Source organism: Haematobia irritans, chromosome 2 (assembly GCF_050003625.1).
Source record: "Haematobia irritans isolate KBUSLIRL chromosome 2, ASM5000362v1, whole genome shotgun sequence".
In the NCBI taxonomy this organism is placed as follows: domain Eukaryota; kingdom Metazoa; phylum Arthropoda; class Insecta; order Diptera; family Muscidae; genus Haematobia; species Haematobia irritans.
The window spans coordinates 48,761,793-48,785,104 of NC_134398.1; the positions used below are offsets into that span (position 1 = coordinate 48,761,793).

At 33.1% G+C, this 23,312-nt stretch overlaps 2 protein-coding genes across 2 annotated transcripts in view; one reads left to right on the forward strand and one right to left on the reverse strand.

The window, feature by feature from the left end:
* Positions 1-23,312, reverse strand: part of DIP-epsilon (Dpr-interacting protein epsilon) — a 332,816-nt gene that overhangs the window by 57,732 nt on the left and 251,772 nt on the right. The gene's annotated exons all lie outside the window — the stretch shown is intronic.
* Positions 20,554-23,048, forward strand: LOC142224220 (neprilysin-4-like). Its single transcript, XM_075293993.1, has one exon. The coding sequence runs from the start codon at positions 20,865-20,867 to the stop codon at positions 22,974-22,976; it is 2,112 nt and encodes a 703-aa protein (XP_075150108.1). The 5' UTR covers positions 20,554-20,864; the 3' UTR covers positions 22,977-23,048.

Sequence of the window (23,312 nt, forward strand, 5' to 3'; positions counted from 1 at the left end):
AAAATTTCAGTACGATTGCTTCATTATTGAAGACTGTAGCGTGATTACAACAGACAGACAGACAGACGGACATCGTTATATCGTCTTAGAATTTCTCCCTGATCAAGAATATATATACATTATATAGTCGGAAATCGATATTTCGATGTGCTACAAACGGAATGACAAACTTATTATACCCCCGTCACCATTCTATGGTGGTGGGTATAAAAATATTGTATACATACCTATGCATAAATAAAATTTTCTACACATGAGATTATATGAATATTTTTTGAACCCCCCCCCCCCCCCCCCCCGAATTTAAATTCTGGCTACGGCCTTGGCTCCCATATAAAAAGATTTGGCATGCGGAGCCTCTTCTGCGAGCATATTTTATCCAATCAAGTTGAAATTTGGTACACGGTAACACTGTATATGACCGCCTTGCTTACATAACGCCCTAGGTTCAACCGCAATTTCCACGGAAAACAAAAAATATTTCAGGGGTGGATTATCCAAACTCAGTAATGCTGGTGACATCTCTGAGAGTTCCAAAACTTCTCCAAGTTATTGGCACCTTTTTCTGTAATACAAATAATGTTGAAGAAATTATTCACTTTTATAATTTTTTTAAATTTTACCTTTCGCCTGCACGGAGAATCGAACCGAGGACCATACAGTTTGTAAGCCAACACACTATCCACTGGGCTACGTAGCTGTTATAGTCACCAGTAGATAATTATCGTTTTAAGTTACATTTATATAGCATAGTTTGCAGCGCCCACGAGCCCATGCAAACATAACATTATTTAACAGAAACATACATTTGTTTGCCACATGGGGCAGTGGTTAGCATGTCTGCCTTGCATACAAAGGGTCGTGGGTTCAATCCCTGCTCCGACCGAACATTTTTTTTGTTTTTTTTTTTTTTAATTTACACATTTATATTTATACTATATTAAATTTTTTTAAATGAAACTTCGAAATGTGTGTTATTAAAGATTTATAGTCAGTAACAGAGCTTGATATAAACGAAATTGACTGATTTTTGGATAAAATATTATTTTTTATTGCAAAAATAACAATTTTTTAATAAAAAACTGTTTTTGTACAAAACTTTAAAATTTGGAAGGAATTCAAAAACTAACAAAAGAACGTGGAGTCGAGTATAAACATACATACATAATTTTATAATATAAACATAAATTTATTTATAAATTTAAAATTCCTTTTATTTTTCTTTAATAATTCATTTTAAAGAAAATAAACTTTTTAAATTGTTTTAGCTGTAAAACTCGAACTTAATGCCCGCTTTTATATTGATGGTGTCCGTCAACTCCTCGTGGACTACTTTTTAATAAAGAGGAACTAAAGTTTGTATTTTTACATTTTACTGTGTAATTTTTCACTATTTCCTCCTTATTTCATTTCACTGTCCCAACTCTAAAAAGAGTATAGTGCCCTTTCGTTATTTTTATGAAGACCCCTGATTTATTTTAACGAAAAATTGTTCCCATAATGCCAAAATGATAAACCAAACACATGTTCACACATGCATAAAATGCTGCTCTCAAGGCGAAAACATTGCAGTTTGTTTTTCAAATGTCTATTCTCTTGGTTCCGAATGTCTATTCTCTTTACTCAAATTAAATAATATTTAGACTTAAGCATATCAAAATTTTTAGCCTTATCATAAAACAGTTTTCCGAAACAACATACAAGCGGTTTCATAGAAACTGTTCTTTTTTCATTCTCTCGCTTTGTTATGTTGATATCTTTCGTCAACCCTCCCGGTTTCCATCTCTATTTCTTTCTCTATACTATCTTTTTGTCGCTCTCTGAATAAAATATCACAACATATATATGTTTACTCGAAATTTGTTAATTTATATATGTTTACATTCACACATATTATTTTTATGAAACATTCATGCCCCAAACATAATATATTCTAACATATTAACATAGATGTCCCAAACATTTAGTGTTAGTTTAGGAACATTACATGTTCGCACTTAAATATATTGTGGTTTAAAATCGTGCCCGAAACACATTTTGTTTATATCGGAACATATGAAAAACATATTTTTCTAACAGTGTAGTAACCATATAAACCGACCCCACAATATTTAATTTCGGAAGCCCAATGGACGAACAAAATTCATCTGATCCGTTTTGAAATTTGGTTACATGTTCACTGTCCAAAAATAACATTTTGGTCTTGAAATATGTTTGGGGTGATTATATTCTTTTTCTGGGTGCGTAGACTACATGTGCACAGAAAACATATCACCACAATTTTTTTCAATTGAAAATTTAAATGAATTAAAACAAGTATATACGGACGTAAGTTCGGCCAGGCCGAATCTTATGTACCCTCCACCACGGATTGCATTGAAACTTGTACTAAAGACTGTCATCCACAATCGAATTACGTGTTCTCAATTGTAAGTTAGTCCATACGGGGTATATAATAAACAAAAAAAAGCCGATTAAATACGTAAATAATTCTGTTTGACAAAATTTTCTATAGAAATAAAATTTTGACAAAATTTTCTATTGCAATAAAATTTTGACCAGATATTTTGTATAGTAATAAAATTTTGACAAAATTTTCTATAGAAATAAAATTTTGACAAAATTTTCTATAGAAATAAAGTTTTGGTAGATTTTTTTTTTGGGATCGGCTATATATAACTATAGACCGATATGGACCAATTTTGGCGTGGTTGTTAGCGGCCATATACTAGCGCAATGTACCAAATTTCACCACATACCAAATTTCAAACGGGTCGGATGAATTTTGCTCCTCCAATAGCTCTGGAGGTCAAATCTGGGGATCGGTTTAAATGGGGGTTATATATAATTAAGGCCGGTATGGGCCAATTTTTGCATGGTTGTTAGCGACCATATACTAACACCACGTACCAAATTTCAACCGGATCGGGTGAATTTTGCTCTTTCAAGGGGCTCCGGAGGTCAAATCTGGGGATCGATTTATACGGGGGCTACATATAATTATGGACCGATATGGACCAATTCCTGCATGGTGACCATATATCAACACCACGTACCAAATTTCAACCGAATCGGATGAATTTTGCTCATCCATGGGGCTCCGGAGGTCAAATCTGGGTTTCGGTTTATATGAGGGCTATATATAATTATGGACCGATGTGAACCAAAAGAGACCATATACTAACACCATGTACCAAATTTCAGCCGGCTAGGATGAAATTTGCTTCTCTTAGTGGCTCCGCAAGCCAAATCGGGGGATCGGTTTATATGGGGCCTATATATAATTATGGACCGATGTGGACCAATTTTTGCATAGTTTTTAAAGACTATATACTTACACCAGCCGGATCGAATAAAATTTGCTTCTCTTAGAGGCTCCGCAAGCCAAATCTGGGGATCGGTTTATATAGGGCTATATATGATTATGGACCAATGTGGACCAATTTTTGCATGTTTGTTAAAGACCATATACTAACACCATGTACCAAATTTCAGCCAAATCGTATGAAATTTGCTTCTCTTAGCCAAATCTGGGGATCGGTTTATATGGGGGCTATATATCATTATAGACCGGTTTGCACCAATTTGCATGATTGTGAGAGTCCATATACTAACACTATGTACCAAATTTCAATCGGATCGGATGAATTTTGCTCCTCCAAGAGGCTCTGCAAGCCAAATCTGAGCGTCGGTTTATATGGGGGCTATACGTAAAAGTGGTCCGATATGGCCCATTTGTAATACCATCCCACCTACATCAATAACAACTACATGTGCCAAGTGTCAAGTCGATAGCTTGGACGGACATGCTTAGATCGACTCAGAATTTCACCACGACCCAGACTGTATATACTTTATCGGATCTTAGAGGAATATTTCGATGTGTTACAAACGGAATGAAGTTCATTTTTATTTTTATACCCTCCACCAGGGCTGTGGAGTCGAGCCAACTTTGCTCGACTCCGACTCCAGCATTTTTCATCAGCTCGACTCCGACTCCGACTGCGGAGTCGACTCCGGGTAATACAACTAAATCTCATTTTAATACCACTACTTTGTAGTTCTATTGTGGGGGTACCGTAAGTGGATCGATATAAAGTATCGTATTTATTTATGTGTGCAAAAAAAGGTCTTAATTTCACATTAGATGCCAATTGAACTCTTATATCAAATTTAGGGCAATGTTTAATAAATAAAATAATGATATAAATACCCATCATAATATGAGAAGATACGAACAGTATATGCATTTGTGGACCAAAATTATTGATACTATCTCAAATCCTTTAAATTTGTTGCGAGCTATATAAAGGTTTATATTCCCATATGCATGAATTTGAATCTGAATCGATTTAGACAAAATTGTATATACTTCTACAAAATCTATGTACTTAAAATTTAAATCTAACGTTATGGGACGTAACACAATTAAAAAAAAAATAAATAAAAATGCAAGGAATGTCTAAAGTCGGGCGGGCCGGTTATAATATACTCTGCACAACTTTGTATTTAGATCTACATTTTGATAAAATCTCAAATCAGACTTCTACAAAATCTCGGGCAATATTTGGGAAATATTTATAATTGTTTAGACAATTTCGCAAAAATTCATTTATGATTCATTCATTGAAAATTTTGAAAATTTGAGTCATTTCTACAAGTTTTCGACTTAGCATTAAGTATCAGTGAGCATACAATTTTGGAAAAATTTTTGTCTAGTAAATAAAATATATATCTATATAAAATAGAAATAAAATTTTGCAAAATTTTCTACAGAAACAAAATTTTGACTAAATATTCTATAGAAATAAAATTTTGAATAAAATTTTTATAGAAATAAAATTTGGCAAAATTTTTTATAGAAATAAAAGTTTGAAAAAAATATCAATATAAAATACAATTAAAAAAAAAATTGTGTAACAAACAAAATTTTGCAAAATTTTCTATAGAAATAAAATTTTGCAAAATATTTTATAAAAACAAAATTTTGACTAAATTTTCTACAGAAATAAAATTTTGACTAAATTTTATATAGAAAAAAATATTTCTATAGTAATAAAATTTTGAATACATTTTTTATAGCAGTGAGTATTAGTGAGCATCAGTAAGAAAAAAAAAATTGAGAAAATTTGCTATAGAATTAAAATTTGATAATTTTTTCTTATAGAAATAAAATTTTGAAAAAAATTATCAATAAAAATACAATTTTAGAAAAAGTTTTGTGTAGTAAATAAAATTCTGCAAAATATTCTACAGAAACAAAATTTTGACTAAATTTTCTATAGAAATAAAATTTTGACAAAATTTTCTATACAAATAAAATTTTGACCAAATTTTCTAATAAAAAAATCTATTACTATAAAATTTTGACAAAATTTTATATAGAAATAAAATTTTGACTTAAAATTTTATAGAAATAAAATTATCAATAGAAATAAAATTTTGCAACATATTCTATAGAAACAAAATTTTGACTCAATTTTCTATAGAAATAAAATTTTGACTCAATTTTCTATAGAAATAAAATTTTGACTAAATTTTCTATAGAAAAAAATATTTCTATAGTAATAAAATGTTGAATAAATTTTTTATAGAAATAAAATTTTGACAAAATTTGCTATAGAAACAAAATTTTGACAAAACTTTTTATAGAAATAACATTTTGACAAAATTTTCTATAAAAAACAACTTTGAAAATTTTTTTCTGTCAATATTCCACATGTTTGTATATGGCCTTAAAATAAAATTTAAAAAAAATAATTTCGATTCTTCGAAATATTTCAAATAAATTGATATGGGCATTAAAATGGATCGATTCAGCCCATCTGCTAGTCTAACATTCTAAGAAACATAAAAAGATAGCCGTAATTGCAAGTTGATTTTCATTTACTATCATGCTGTACATTGATCGAATGAATAACGCAATGGAAATTAATTTGCGTAAAAACTTGCTTAGTTACAAAAATGTGAAGTGTTTTAAAAAATTTGGTTTAGCCGGAGTCGGAGTCGAGCAAAATTTTTACGACTCCGACTCCGACTCCAGCAAAATCTTCAGACTCCGACTCCAAGACTCCGACTCCGTCTCCACAGCCCTGCCCTCCACCATAGAATGGGGGGTATATTCTATGGTGGAGGGTATAAAAATATATATTCAATTAAAAATGTAATTGGTTCAACAAAATGTTTAATTGAAACAAAAAGCAAACACAACAATTAATTGTATCAATTAGTTTTCTCATTGACTTTGGCGACTTATACTATCATTTTTGTGATTAAAGACGTTTCAATTAAAAAAATTAATTGGATCAATTATTTTCGTGATTGACGACAAAAAGTTTAATATACCTTGTCATCCGTAACTGTTCCCACAACCTAACTAATTCTATTGTCAATGACAATACGCAATCTAGGGGAGAAGACTACATGAAATTCGATTTATTCGAACTTTCCTTCTTATTTACTTGTTTCTAATTAAATTTCTTCCATTTTCGAGTCAATTTTATTAAACTCTCACTAAAAATAGTATAAAAGACCAAATCACTGTCATACTTGACTGGTCATAGAGCAAAACAATAGACAATAGACATCAGTATCTTTCCTCACTTGTCATTTAAGATTTTTCAAAGAGTTTCGATTACATTCAGTCTTGTTATGTGTCATTCGCATATGACAAGCGGTGATCTTTTATTGTTTGTACATGGCCAAGGTTATCTAAGTCATAATCGTGTCCATCACATCCATCATCATCGGTGCTGTTCTAGCTAGAAAGCTGGAACAGCATCTGTTTATTACTGGCCCATATGACAATCATCTTCATCAAGAACATCATCTGTTTTTGTGTTTGTCCACTGCCATTGTCCATATCCTCATGTTACGTATTCGCTTTTATTGTTCCATTGTTGTCTGTAAGATGTTTTTTGTTTTGATTTTTAAATAAAAGAGACGCGACAAAAATAATATCTCAGTTGGGGTGTACTGAAAAATATACAGATATCTCACAAATACGTTCGATTGAGGGAGTGTAGCCAATCGCAAGAGTAAATCCTTTGCAGGACATACGATTGCCAGAATTTATCCATCTGCAAAGGTGGCATCGAATGAGCAAATATTATATTGGGCAAGAGCTGGACTCAAGGGGCAGTGGCAAACCGTCGCAGTCGTGCAACATTTGAAAAGCGGGATATTTAGCTTTGACTATATATGCCAGCGATTAAGCCAATGATGATGGGTATATGGTTGGGGTACGGGGTATTTGGTAATCATCTTTGAGTCATAGATAATAAATAAAACTTTTTTGTCAAAAATTTATTTCTATAGAAAATTTTGTCAAAGTTTTATTTCTATAGAAAATTTTGTCAAAATTTTATTTCTGTATAGAAAATTATCTCAAAATTTTATTTCTATAAAAAATTTTGTCAAAATTTTATTTCTATTGAAAATTTTTTCAAAATTTTATTTCTACTGAAAATTTTGTAAAACTTTTATTTCTACAGGAAATTTTGGCAAAATTTTTTTTCTGTATAGAAAATTATCTTAAACATTGATTTCTATATACAAAATTTTATTTCTATAGAAAATTTTGTCAAAACTTTATTTCAATTGAATTTTTTTTTTTCAAAATTTTATTTCTATAGAAAATATTGTCAACATGTTATTTCCATAGAAAATTTTCTCAAAATCATCAACAATTTTACCAAACAAAAAATACCATTTTTTTTAAATTCTACCAATTTTATTTATTTATTTATTTATTTATTTATTTATTTATTTATTTATTTATTCAGTCTTTGGATAATTCGCAATATAATCCTTACAGACTCGCTAATTTCTAATTTGTATATATACTTCCAAAATGTTTTACTTAAAAATGTACTAATTTCTAAAATAAAATACATCCAGAATTTGATCAAAAACTTTTAAAGGAACGGATAGATCAATATTACAATTTAAATTTATTGAACTAAATTCTATCAAAGCCCTTGTAATAGGCTCATTGCAAGCATAATTATTCCTAGGAATAGGTGAACGTATTGGAAAAATCTTAAACTCCTAGCAGGAACATTGAAGCCAATTTCACGAAGCAAAGGCGGGCAATCAATATAACCATTAATTAACTTATACAAAAACAATAATGAAGATTTTTTGAAGATTTAGAAGTAAATTTTGGTTCATAAATATAAGGTCACAATTTGGGAGCCACCGTGGTGCACCCTAACCACTCTCTTGGTGTTGTGGTTGGAAATCTTGATTTTATTGCAGCTTGCTGGATTTGAAAATGTTAATTTTTAAATAATTACTGATTTTCTACAGCAGATACTTTTGTTTTATTAAAAAAAAAAACTAGTCTAAAATGTATTGGGAAAGATTTGTCAAAATTTTATTTCTATAGAAAGTTTTGCCAAGATTGTATTTCTACGAGAACATTTCTCGTATAGAACATTTTGTCCAAATCTTATTTCTATAGAAAATTTTGTTAAAATTATATTTCTATAGAAAATTTTGTTAAAATTTTATTTCTATAGCAAATTTTGTCAATATTTTATATCTATAGAAAATTTTGTTAAAATTTTATTTCTATAGAACATTTTGTCAAAATTTTATATCTATAGAAAATTTTGTTAAAACTTTATTTCATTAGAAAATTTTGTCAAAAATTTATTTCTATATAGAAAATTTTGTCAAAATTTTATTTCTATTGAACATTTTGTTCAAAATTTTATTTCTATAGAAAATTTTTTCAAAATTTTATTTCTATAGAAAATTTTTTCAAAATTTTATTTCTATAGAACATTTTTTAAGATTTTATTTCTAAAGAAAATTTTGTCAAAATTTTATTTCCATAATTTTTTTTTTTTTAATCATCAACAATTTTACCAAAAAAAAAAACATTTTTTTGAAATTCTACCAATTTTGCCAACGTGTCTACCACCTAATTTTACTATTTGAAGATTTAGAAGTAATTTTTGGTTCATAAATAAGGTCACCATTTGGGAGCCACCGTGGTGCACCCTAACCACTCTCTTGGTGTTGTGGTTGGAAATCTTGATTTTATTGCAGCTTGCTGGATTTGAAAATGTTAATTTTTAAACAATTACTGATATTCTACAGCAGATACTTTTGTTTTATTAAAAAAAAAAAACTGGTCTAAAATGTATTGGGAAAGATTTGTCAAAATTGTATTTCTATAGAAAGTTTTGCCAAGATTGTATTTCTACGAGAACATTTCTCGTATAGAACATTTTGTCCAAATTTTATTTCTATAGAAAATTTTGTTAAAATTATATTTCTATAGAAAATTTTGTTAAAATTTTATTTCTATAGAAAATTTTGTCAATATTTTATATCTATAGGAAATTTTGTTAAAACTTTATTCCGCTAGAAAATTTTGTCAAAAATTTATTTCTATATAGAAAATTTTGTCAAAAATTTATTTCTATATAGAAAATTTTGTCAAAATTTTATTTCTATTGAACATTTTTTTCAAAATTTTATTTCTATAGAAAATTCTGTAGAAAATTCTGTAGAAAATTTTTTCTATAGAACATTTTGTCAAAATTTTATTTCTATAGAAAATTTTCTCAAAATCATCAACAATTTTACAAAAAAAAAAAAAAAAAACATTTTTTTTGAAATTCTACCAATTTTGCCAACATGTCTACCACCTAATTTTACTACTGGAAGATTTAGAAGTAAATTTTCGTTCATAAATATAAGGTCACCATTTCGGAGCCACAGTGGTGCACCCTAACCACTCTCTTGGTGTTGTGTTTGGATTTGACAAAATGTTAATTTTTAAATAATTACTGATTTTCTACAGCAGATCCTTTTGCTTTATTAAAAAAAAAAAAAACAAGTATATACGGCCGTCAGTTCGGCCAGGCCGAATCTTATGTACCCTCCACCATGGATTGCGTAGAAACTTCTACTAAAGACTGTCATCCACAACCGAACTACTTGGGTTGCGGTAACACTTGCCGATGGCAATGTATTTTAAAACTTCCTAACACCGTCTTCTAAATTATAAGTTAGCCAATACGTGGTATATACTAAACTGAAAAAGGCCGATTAAATATGTATATAATTCAGTTTGACAAAATTTTCTATAGAAATAAAATTTTGACAATATTTTCTACAGAAATAACATTTTGACAAAATTTTCTATAGAAATTAAATTTTGACAAAATTTTCTATAGAAATAAAATTTTGGCAAAATTTTCTATAGAAATATAATTATGATAAAATTTTCTATAGAAATAAAATTTTGACAAAATTTTCTATAGAAATAAAGTTTTGACAAAATTTTTTATAGTAATAACATTTTGACAAAATTTTCTATAAGAATAAAATTTTGGTATATTATTTTTCGAAGTTGCGTTGGATGAAATTTGCTTCTCTTAGAGGCTCCGCAAGCCAAATCGGGGGTTCGGTTTATATGGGGGCTATATATAATTATGGACCGATATGGAACAATTTTTGCATGGTTGTTGGAGCTCATATACTAACACCATGTACCAAATTTCAGCCGGATCGGATGAAATTTGCTTCTCTTAGAGGCTCCGCAAGCCAAATCTGGGGATCGGTTTATATGGGGGCTATATATAATTATGGACCGATGTGGACCAATTTTTGAATGGTTGTTAGAGGCCATATACTAACATCATGTACCAAATTTCAGCCAGATCGGATGAAATTTGCTTATCTTAGAGCATTCACAAGCCAAATTTGGGGACCCGTTTATATGGGGGCTATACGCAAAAGTGGACAGATATGGCCCATTTGCAATACCGTCCGACCTACATCAATAACAACTATTTGTGCCAAGTTTCAAGTCGATAGCTTATTTCGGAAGTTATGGACTCTTAGAGCAATATTTCGATGTGTTACAAACGGAATGACAAAGTAAATATACCCCCATCCTATGGTGTACACGCAAAGAAAAAAAAACGTTTGGAAAACGTGTACCGAAAACGTTTTTCTTTTGTTAGAGTTTTTTGAATTGCTTCGAAAAATTTAAACTTTTATCACCAAAAAAATTCGTTTGTTACAAAATTTTTATTTTTTCAATAAAAAAAATTATTTTTGAAACAACAACACAGTCCATTTCGTTTATATTAAACACTGTTCTTTTCTGACTTTAGGTCTTTAATAAGACACATTTTACAGTTCAAAATTTAATATACTACAATGTAATGTTGAACATTTTTTCGGAATCTTCCGAACATATCTGGAATATATGTAAAAAAAAAAAACAAAAAAAAACTTTGGTCGAAGCAGGGATCGAACCCACGACCCTTGGCATGCAAGTCGGACGTAGCAACCACTGCACCACGGTGCCAAACTAAATGTTTGTTTCTGTTAAATAAACTTTGTTTATTCGGTTCGTGGGCGCCGCAAGCTATGCTATATAAATATAACTTATATGGATATTTATCTATTGATGACCATAACAGGTACATAGCTCAGTGGTTAGTGTGTTGGCTTACAAAGTGCATGGTCCGCGGTTCGATTCTCCGTCCAGGCGAAAGGTAAAAAAAAAATTTAAAAATTTATAAAATCGTATAATTTCTTCTATATTGTTTGTATTACAGGAAAAGGTGTTAAGAACTAAAAAACATCGTGGATGTGAGAAAGATGTGAGGGAAAATGCAATTAGCAAGAAAACAATGTTTTTTTTTTTGAGTTTGTCCTTATGAAATTGTTTTTACATCCTGGAAAAGAATAAACGTTTATCACAAAAAGTATATACTTTTCTCCTAAATACACTTCCTTACAGCGAAAAGCAAATGAGAAACGAACTTTGTTTGTCTAAAATTTCGTTTGGGAGGAAAGAATTATTTTTTTGCGTGTAGCGTATAAAAAACTGGTCAAAAATGTATTGGGAAAATTTTGTCAAAATTTTATTTCTATAGAAAATTTTGTCAAAATTTTATTTCTATAGAAAATTTCGTCATCATTTTATTTTTATAGAAAATTTTGTCAAAATTTTATTTCTATAGCAATTTTTGTCAAATTGTTATTTCTATAGAAAATTTTGTCAAATTGTTATTTCTATAGAAAATTTTGTCAAAATTTTATTTCTATAGAAAATTTTGTTAAAATTTTACTTCTATAGAAAATTTTGTCAAAATGTTATTTCTATAGAAAATTTTGTCAAAATTTTATTTCTATAGAAAATTTTGTCACAATTTTATTCATATAGAAAATTTTGTCAACATTTTATTTCTATAGAAAGTTTTGTCAAAATTTTATTTCTGTAGAAATTTTTGTAAAAATGTTATTTCTATAGAAAATTTTATCAACATTTTATATGTATAGAAATTTTTGTCAAAATTTTATTTCTATAGAAAATTTTGTTAAAATTTTATTTCTATAGAAAATTTTGTTAAAATTTTATTTCTACAGAAAATTTTGTCAAAATTTTATTTCTCTACAAAATGTTGTCAAGTTTTTTGTTTCTTTAGAAAATTTTGTCAAAATTTTATTTATATAGAACATTTTTTCAAAATTTTATTTTATAATTGGTTCAACAAATTTTTTACTTGAAATAAAAGTCAATCACAACAAATAATTTTATCAATTAATTTTTTAATTGGGATAAGGTTATTTTTAATTGAATTTGGTGCTTGATAATTACATTTCTGTGATTTAAGACATTTCAATTAAAAATTAATTGGAGCAATTAATTTCGTTATTGAAGACATAAACTATTTTTTTCTGTCCTCTATAAAAGCCTTTTTTTACTTAACATGGACTGCATTTGGACTAAATTGCAATTTAGATGACACTGTTAAGAAGTAAAACTATACCTTGCTAACGGCAACTAACAGTTGCTACTACTCAAGTAATTCGATTATGGATGACAGTCTTTAGTAGAATTTTATAGGGAATCCATGGTGAAGCGTACACAAGATTCGGCCTGGCCGAACTTTCAGTCACATATAGATATTTCTTCCAACTAAAATGTCTACAAAATATCCCGAAAAAAAGTTGAAATACTAAGTATATTTTTATATTCAAACCTTCCCCTTTCTTTTAATTGAATAGGGCGAATAATAATGTAAATAAAAAAATTCAAAAATAAATATTGAATTGAATGAACAATGGTGATACAACACCCAAACAGACAAATAAAATTATTAAAAGCCGCTCGTATTTCTGATAATGATTTTTACCGTATACAGACTATTGGAAGAATATGTATTAGAAGAAGAAAAAACGGCAAGAGAAGAAACCTGAAGAAATCAAAATTTAAATTTAAATAACAAAAAGATTGTAAATCTTTTCACAGACGAATAGTGACAACAACAACAATGGGGAAAAATGTTAATGAAAACAGCGGAATTGAAAACGAAAATCGTATAGAAAAATAAGAAAAAAAAAAAAAAATAATATGCGAATAGAAAATAGCAAAGTAGACGAAGATGAGATCAAAATAAGTACGAACGTTATGATTGACTGAGTGAAATGGTCAACAAAATCATATTTGTCATACAAGTCGTGATTGATGCTCCCTCCGTTGCACCTATGGGTATAAACTAGAGATGGTTATGGGAAAATCAGAATTTAATGTGGAATTTAATTTTTCAATAACTTAATTTTAATTTGTACTAAGTCTGTTTTCTCTGATCTCCAAATCGAACAACTGCTCAAAAGGACATGACTTCTTGCATCGCATCGTTACTGGTAATAAAAAGTTCAACAATAAATACGGCCGAAAGTTGAGTCAGGCCGAATCATATGTACCCTCAAGAACGAATTTGATTATTTTTTCTGATTTACTTGTGTTTTACAAAATTTACAATAAATGTTTTTTTCTTTGAAATTTGAAAATTGGTTTGCTGGTGCGAACTTTGGTACGATTTTGGAAAAATGTTAGTACAAAAAAAAATTTATTGTGATACCACAGTGGTGAACTCCTCACTTGCCAGTGAATGTTGCCCCATTCTACGTTTAGCTCAATGACAAGAGACCTACTTTTTGTAGCCGAGTCCAAACGGTGTTCTACGTTGCACAGGTGTGCACGTGAGTAATATTTTACTCACCCACACTCACTACGGAAAAATCTTATTCACGTACACTCACTGACGATATTGTTTGGTAGGACTCACGCACACTCACGAAAAGAAAATTTGTACTCACGCACGCAAATGTCGTGACTCACGAAAAATACCGTGACTCCCGAATAATTTTATGAGTATTTTACCTTAGGGACATGTCTGAAAACATGAACATGATTAAAATCGAGAGCGTTATTTAACTTTTAACATCTCAGGTGCCACTAAAATTGTAAATGAATTCAACTCGTAAGCGTTTTATGTCCGTGGGAGGGATAATTTTCGTGAGCGTATTTTTCCGAAATTCGTTATTCACGTACATTCACGAAGAAATTATTTTCGTGACTCACGCTCACGCACGACATTTAATCACGTGAGTCACGACAATTTCGTGTCACGTGCGCACCTCTACTTTGAAACACTCAGAAATGTCACCAGCATTACTGTGAGCAAATAATCCACCGCTGAAAAACTTTTGGCGTTCGGTTGAAGCTGGTGTTGAATCCACGACCCTATGTATGCAAGGCGAACATGGTAACCATTGCACCACGGTGGCTCCCCAAGGCAGACATGCGCAAAATTTGCAATAGAAGTTTGCAAAATAAGATTTTTTTGTTTGGTAGTTTGATGGTAAAATTGGTGTTGATTCCGAGCCAATGAAGCGGAGAATTAAAGAAAAGATATTTTTAGAACACAAATCTCTTTTAAATTTAAGTTTTGCTTACTTGATTCTAGGAAGGAAATGAATTAATCATTTGTTTTTTTTTCACTTTTTTTCTTCATGTGCTATCAAAGTCCTTTAATAACGTGTTAATAACAACTTAAATTTTGAAATGCAGACTCGACTTCAAGTAGTAATTTCGAGGTAAAAAATGTCTTAAAATAAAGTTTTTAAAAAATCTCCCATTTTTAAACTCTCTTTTTCTTTGTAGACAAGACACAAACCGTAATCAAATTTAAAGACGATTTCATTAACTTTGAAAAATTTCTCAGAAATATTAAAGTCAATTTAATCGTAGTAAAAGAAATTGTTGTTTTTTTTTAAGATTCCCAGTTTTAAGTGTCAGGACAAAACGACTTTTTTTATTATTATTATGTCTATAGATACATATTATCCTTACAGACTATCATATAAATACATATATACATATAATTATGACAAATAATTAGGATGAGTTTAAATGAATAATAATTTTACTCTTTACATTTTCTCTCGCAAAAATCAATAAGGTGATAGAATTTGTTAAAATCAAGACAAAGACGTCGTAGAGGATCATTATTAGAAAAATGTCTACCATGATATTGAATAAGCAGCAGTTGAAAGTATCTCGACGGACTAATTGGAATATTAAGTTGAAGTCTGCTTAAAATAAATTCAGAATTTATACCTCCACGCAATAAATTAAATATGAAAGTAACGTTTAGCATTTTCCCGTGACTACTAAGGGCGTTTTCGTTTCACAAAAAATATGTTGCCCTGGTGTTACACTACTTTTTTCCTCATTGTATTTTCCCTGAAATTAAAGTGTCATTCCAATGTTATTGTTAATTCATATTGTTGTGAGGGATACAGGATACAAAATCTATGATAATGTCCTTCACATTTGACAATCAATTTCGAGAATGTTGCACATTTTTCGCCAATCGAAATCGCCATAAGAGAAGGTAGTTTTATAAGATTCAGTCTAAAAGAATACGAAGGAAGTGTGTTGTAATTCCAGCCATGACTCCTAAGACTTCATTGAAAAGTTTATTGACTTTTAGATAAGGAACTTTATAACAGAGAAACTCGTCTTCTATGTTAAGCAAAATTCGCATTCGGTCTAACAAAGAAAAACAATTTTTTTTGTCAAAATTCGTTTTTATTATACAACATAGTTCTCTCCAAGAGCGATACGACGATTATAACGACCTTCCAATTTTTTGTTACCATTTTGGTAGTACTCCTTCGGTTTTGCCTCAAAATAGGCTTCAGTTTCGGCGATCACCTCTTCATTGCAAACAATTTTTTTCTCTGCGAGCATCCTTTTGAGGTCTGAGAACAAGAAAAAGTCGCTGGGGACCAGATCTGGAGAATACGGTGGGTGGGGAAGCAATTCGAAGCCCAATTCATGAATTTTTGCCATCGTTCTCAATGAATTGTGGTACGGTGCCTTGTCTTGGTGGAACAACGCTTTTTATACCCTCCACCATAGAATGGGGGTACATTAACTTTGTCATTCCGTTTGTAACACATCGAAATATTGCTCTAAGATCCCATAAAGTATATATATTCTAGGTCGTGGTGAAATTCTGAGTCGATCTGAGCATGTCCGACTGTTGAAATCACGCTAACTTCCGAACGAAACAAGCTATCGATTTGAAACTTGGCACAAGTAGTTGTTATTGATGTAGGTCGAACGGTATTGAAATTGGGCCATATCGGTCCACATTTACGTATAGCCCCCATATAAACGGACCACCAAATTTGGCTTACGATTGCTCTAAGAGAAGCAAATTTCATTTGATCCAGCTGAAATTTGGTACATGGTGTTAGTATATGGTCTCTAACAACCATGCAAAAATTGGTCCACATCGGTTCATAAATACATATAGCCCCCATATAAACCGATCCCCCGATTTGGCTAGCGGAGCCTCTAAGAGAAGCAAATTTCTTCCGATCCGGCTGAAATTTGGTACATGGTGTAAATATATGGTCTCAAACAACCATGCAAAGATTGATCCACATCGGTCCACATTGCTCTAAGAGAAGCAAATTTCATCCGATCCGGCTGAAATTTTGTATATGTTATTAGTATATGGTGTCTAAATACTATGCAAAAATTGGTTCACATCGGTTATATATAGCCCCATATAAACCGATTACCAGATTTGACCTCCGGAGACCCTTGGAAGACCAAAATGCATCTGATTCAGTTGAAATTTGGTACGTCGTGTTAATATATGGCCTCAAACACCCATGCAAAAATTGGTCGATATCGGTCCATAATTATATATAGGCCCCATATAAACCGATCCAAAGATTAGACCTCCGGAGCCCCTTGGAAGAGCAAAATTCATCCGATGCGGTTGAAATTTGGTACGTGATGTTAGTATATGGTCTCTAACAACCATGCAAAAATTGGTCCACATCGGTCCATAATTATATATAGCCCCCATATAAAACGATCCCCAGATTTGACCTCCGGTGCCTTTTGGAGAAGCAAAATTCATCCGATCTGGTTGAAATTTGGTACGTGGTGGTAGTATATGATATTTAAGAACTATGCCAAAAGTGGTCCATACCAGTCCATAATCATATATAGCCCCCATATAAACCGATCCCATGGTGGAGGGTACTTAAGATTCGGCCTGGCCGAACTTACGGCCGTATATACGTGTTTCTTCTTCATATGGGGCCGTTTTGCCGCGATTTCGACCTTCAAACGCTCCAATAACGCCATATAATAGTCACTGTTGATGGTTTTTCCCTTCTCAAGATAATCGATAAAAATTATTCCATGCGCATCCCAAAAAACAGAGGCCATTACTTTGCCAGCGGACTTTTGAGTCTTTCCACGCTTCGGAGACGGTTCACCGGTCGCTTTCCACTCAGCCGACTGTCGATTGGACTCAGGAGTGTAGTGATGGAGCCATGTTTCATCCATTGTCCCATATCGACGGAAAAACTGGGGTGTATTACCAGTTAGCAGCTGCAAACACCGCTCAGAATCATTAACACGTTGTTGGTTTTGGTCAAATGTAAGCTCGCGCGGCACCCATTTTTCACAGAGCTTCCGCATATTCAAATATTAATGAATGATATGACCAACACGTTCCTTTGATGTCTTTAAGGCCTCTGCTATCTCGATCAACTTCATTTTACGGTCATTCAAAATCATTTTGTGGATTTCTTTTATGTTTTCGTCGGTAACCACCTCTTTCGGGCGTCCACTGCGTTCACCGTCCTCCGTGCTCATTTTACCACGCTTGAATTTTGCATACCAATCAATTATTGTTGATTTCCCTGGGGCAGAGTCCGGAAACTCATTATCAAGCCAAGTTTTTGCTTCCACCGTATTTTTTCCCTTCAGAAAACTGTATTTTATCAAAACACGAAATTCCTGTTTTTCCATTTTTTCACAATAACAAAAGTTGCTTCACAAAAGACGCTCTATCTCACAAACTAATTGACTTACAGACGTCAAATTTTGACACGAATGATTTGAAGGTTGGTACTATATAAAAATAATATGCATTTATACTAGCGACGCCATCTATGTGTCAGACCGGGGACTTATCAGTCAACCTGTTACATAAAAATAATATACAATTAATAGTAGGTTAGATTAGTTTAGTTGTCAGCCCGATGTATCAGGCTCACTTAGACTATTCAGTCCACTGTGATACCACATTGGTGAACTTCTCTCTTATCACTGAGTGCTGCCCGATTCCATGTTGAGCTCAATGACACGGGACCTAATTTTTATAGCCGAGTCCGATCGGCGTTCCACATTGCTGTGAAACCACTTAGAGAAGCTTTGAAACCCTTAGAAATGTCACCAGCATTACTGAGGTGGGATAATCCACCGCTGAAAAATTTTTTGGTGTTCGGTCGAAGCAGGAATCGAACCCAAGACCTTGCGTATGCAAGGCGTGCATGCTAACCATTACACCACGGTGGCTCCCTGCATTTAATACTAGCGACGCCATCTATGTGTCAGACCGGGGACTTAAAGGGTGATACGGTCAAAATTTGGTCAAGGGAAAACGCGTGTAAATCGGTGAATTCGTTTATTTAAAAAATCAAATTAAATTTCTTTTTCAAGTTCAATTAGTATAAAATTCAGGAAAAATATTCAGTTAGGCTTTCGCTTTTCCAAATCCGAATTGCCGGGCCTCACGCTTGACACCTGCCATCAGATTTTGAACAGCCACCTTGTTCGCCGCAGAAAGCCAGTTTGCCTTGAACTGCTGCTCGTCCTTAGCAGACGTTTATTCAAACACTCTTTCACGTAAATTTCTTGGTTGACAGTCCCGGAAGCTATGAAAATGCTGCTTTTCAAGCCACCGGTACAGATGGCTTGCCAAACCATATATTTCTTTGCGAACTTTGACAGTTTTATGTGCTTGAAAATATCTGCTACCTTTCCCCTTCCTTTTGCCGTATAAAACTCCTGTCCCGGAAGCTGCTTGTAGTCGGCTTTGACGTAGGTTTCGTCGTCCATTACCACGCAGTCAAACTTCGTCAGCATCGTCGTGCACAGCCTCCGGGATCGCTCTTTGGCCGTCGTATTTTGTTTATCATCGCGATTTGGAGTCACTACCTTCTTGTAAGTCGATAGTCCGGCTCGTTTTTTGGCTCGATGCACGGTTGTAGACGATACACCCAGCTTATTTGCGGCATCTCGGAGAGAGAGGTTAGGGTTTCGCTTGAAACTACCGGCAACTCTCTTTGTCGTCTCAGCGGCTCCCGGTTTTCGATTTCCCCCCGATCCAGACTTCCTGGCTGTCGACAAACGTTCCCCAAACACTTTAATTACATTTGTAAAGGTTGATTTGGCAACTTTTAACGATTTTGCCAGCTTTGCGTGCGAGTAGCTCGGATTTTCGCGATGCGCGAGCAAATTTTTAATACGTTGCTCTTCTTGCTTGGACGGCATTTTGACAACTGAAGAGTGAATTCCAAAATCAAAATTGGAGCAACATTCTACACACACACACCTTCAAAATGAGGGGTGTTCAGGTTTTTTATATGCAAAATTGAAAGAAATACGTCAAGTTTATATTGACCAAATTTTGAACGTATCACCCTTTATCAGCCAACCTGTTATTTTAAGGACATGAATTCTTTGTACCGAATTTCCATATATAAACACCACTTATCAAATTTCAACCGGTTCGGATGAAATTTGCTCCTCCAGGAGGCTCCGGAGATTAAATCTGGGGATCGGTTTATATGGGGGCTATATATAATTATGAGCCGATATGGACCATTTTTTTCCTAGTTGTTAAAAAGCATATACTAAAACAACGTACAAATTTTCAACCGAATCGGATGGAATTTGCTCCCCCAAGAGGCTTTTGGAGGAACAAAATTTCAATGGGATCGGATGAAATATGCTCCTCCAAGAGTAAAAGTGGTCGGATATGGACCGTTTGCAATACTATCCGACCTACATCAATAACAACTATCTGTGTCAAGTTTCAGAAGTTAACATGATTTCAACAGGCGCATGGACGGACATCTCTAGATCACATATTTCGATATGTTCAAAACGGAACGACATAGTGAATATACCCCCCATCCTATGGTGGAGGATATAAAAACAACAAACAGCAAAATAAGATGTACTAATAAACATTGTTACAAATTTTATGAACAACTGAACATGCCATCGTTTGACGAATGCAATAGCAAAAAAACAACTAGAACATCTGATGAAAAGAAAATAAAATGAGATTTCATAGAGTTAGATTTGCGATTTTAAATCAAATCAAGATTAGTTGAAAGCAACAAGTGGAAGACGAAACAAGATTGCATTCGAAAGCATTTTGTGGAAAGTGGAAGCGTGAGCTAAAGCGAAATAAAAAACGAAACACAGAAAATCGGGGATACGCATTAAAAAAAAAGCGGAATAATAAAAAAAATCAATAGACTAAGGAGTATACACAACCATACTGCCAAAAAGCAGGACTTTAATAAAAAAAAACAAAAGGAAGTAAAACCCCACACAAAAGAAATAAATCTACTCCAAGAGAATCCATCCAACCCCCTGGAATATCTTCATTGGCCGCATCGTCATTGGCCGCATCCATACCATCTTGACTATGTTAAAGTTAAGCATTGTCTTTGGTCTACTGGCGTCAATAATCTGGCGGACAACACCGACAAATTGTCGCCAGACCCACAATCAAACCCAAAACATCAATCAATTGGCGGCCATCAACATTGAACGCTACATGGATGTTGACCAGGAAAAGCCCTGTGACAATTTCTACCAGTATGCCTGTGGCAAATGGTATCAACAGCATATCGATGAAATGGATTACGGTGATGTATTGGGCTTTATGGATTATGAATTGAATAAGAAACTGGAACATTTGCTAAGGAAATCCCCAGGCGCGCAAGGCTCCAATTTAAGCGATGAGAATTTGATGATGGCGAGACGACCGACTACCACAACAGAGGCGAGTCAAGGCGCTACGACCTTACCGTGGGAACAAATGGGATCTCTATATGGCAAAATACGAACCTATTATAAATCCTGTAAAAAAGTGAAACCTTATAATTTGAAAAAATATCTACAACTCATACCCCCTGGCCCGGGGGTTCATTGGTATGTTTTGGCCAAACAGGGTGGCCGTAAATGGAATGCGGATAAATTTGATTGGCTTGAGACTATAGCGAAGCTACGTTTGTATGGCCTAAATGGTGTGCTACTCAAAGAGCAGGTATTACCACGATGGGATGAGGCCACATCGATGAGTATATATTTGGATAAACCAGATCTCTCCGAGACTTCAGCCATGGGCGAGGGTGTGATCATTGAATTACTCATGGATATAGGGCAAACTAAACGTTTGGCCAATGAAATTGCCCGAGAAGTTAATCGTTTCGAATTTCAACTCCATAAGTTGCAGGAACTTGAGGATGAGGAAGGGGCCAAGGAAATGCAATTGAGCTATTTACAAGAATATATGCCTCAAATTAATTGGTTGACCTATATCAAACAATTGAAGGGTCCCGATACAGATATGGCCACTACGGTGATTATACAAAATATCCCCTATATGAGGTCTCTGGTGAAACTTCTGAATACAGTGGAGCCTTCTAATCTATGCAATTATATTATGATCAAATTCCTGCTATATCTAAAGACCCAAGGGCCGGCGGAAATCTCAAGGCAAGAATGTATAGCCAGTTTACGTAGAGCCATGCCTTTGGCCTTAAGTTATGTAGTGGGTCAACATTACTACAAAGATGCCGAACGTAATGACGATCAAGTGGATAAATTATTCCAACATCTGAAAGAGACATTCCACAATATTTTGGTAGACAATCGTCTTCAACTTTCGCAAACAATTGTCCAGACGCAATTGGAGAAAATCGATACGATGCAATTGCGTATTGGTTTTGCTCCTCGCAATATCAGTGGTGATCATATGAGCCAATATTATGAGAGAGTTACCCTGGATCCCAATAATTTCTATGCCAATCAATTGAGTCTATTAAGGCTAACCGTTGAACGCAGCCATGAGTCCTTGGATCCCCTCACCCATCATGATATACTCAATGATGAGGCTGTAATCTCAGCTGAATGGTTGGGTTCTTCTTCCTCGCCGCTCTATCTGAAATCTCGCAATACTGTGGTCATACCCTATGGATTTCTCCATATGCCCATATATCATCGTAATCTAAAAGATATCTACAAATATTCCGTTCTTGGCTTTGCCTTAGCCCATGAAATGCTTCATGGTTTTGATTCTTCGGGCATAGATTATGATGCCTTGGGCAATATAATGGGACCCAGTGAGGAAATTTCAGCCAATCAACGTTTTATGCAAGGCCTTAGATGTATGCAAAATGAACTGGCCACTGGTTCCAGGAGTCTTAATGAAAAACTAGCCGATTATGAGGGTATACGTTTAGCATTTACCGCTTATTTTGCTCCATCCCGCTCTAATGAAACCCGGACGGTGAAACATTTACGTTCGCGCTTTCTAAATCAATTTACCCCTCAGCAAGTTTTCTTTATAAATTTCGCTCAATTTTTCTGTGGTAAGGTACATCCGAAATTAACACATTCCGCTTATTTGGATCATGCCATGGATGAGTTGCGTGTGCTACAAACATTGGCGAATTTTGAAGAATTCTCCAAAGCGTTTGGTTGTGAGAAGAGAGATAAAATGCAATCACGACATCGTTGTAAATTATGGTAACCCAGTGGTGATATTTTTATTTTAATTTTAGAAATAAATATATTAAAAAAAAAATAAAAATTAAAAAAAAAACTAACTAAGGCATGGTTTTATTGATATAAGTTTGTGAAGGACAAAGGTGAAATAAGGATGTTGCACAGTTGGATAAGTGATCCCACTACGAAATACGAAAGTTTATGCAATCCTAATTTTAGGTCACGCAATTTACACAATATTAAAAACTAATTTCTTTAAAATAAAGTTAGTTTAGGTTATAGAGGATGAAACAAGCCCACAGCAAACAGGATTGGTTCCCACTTAGACCATGTTGATCCATTGTGTTCCTCATAGTTTTTC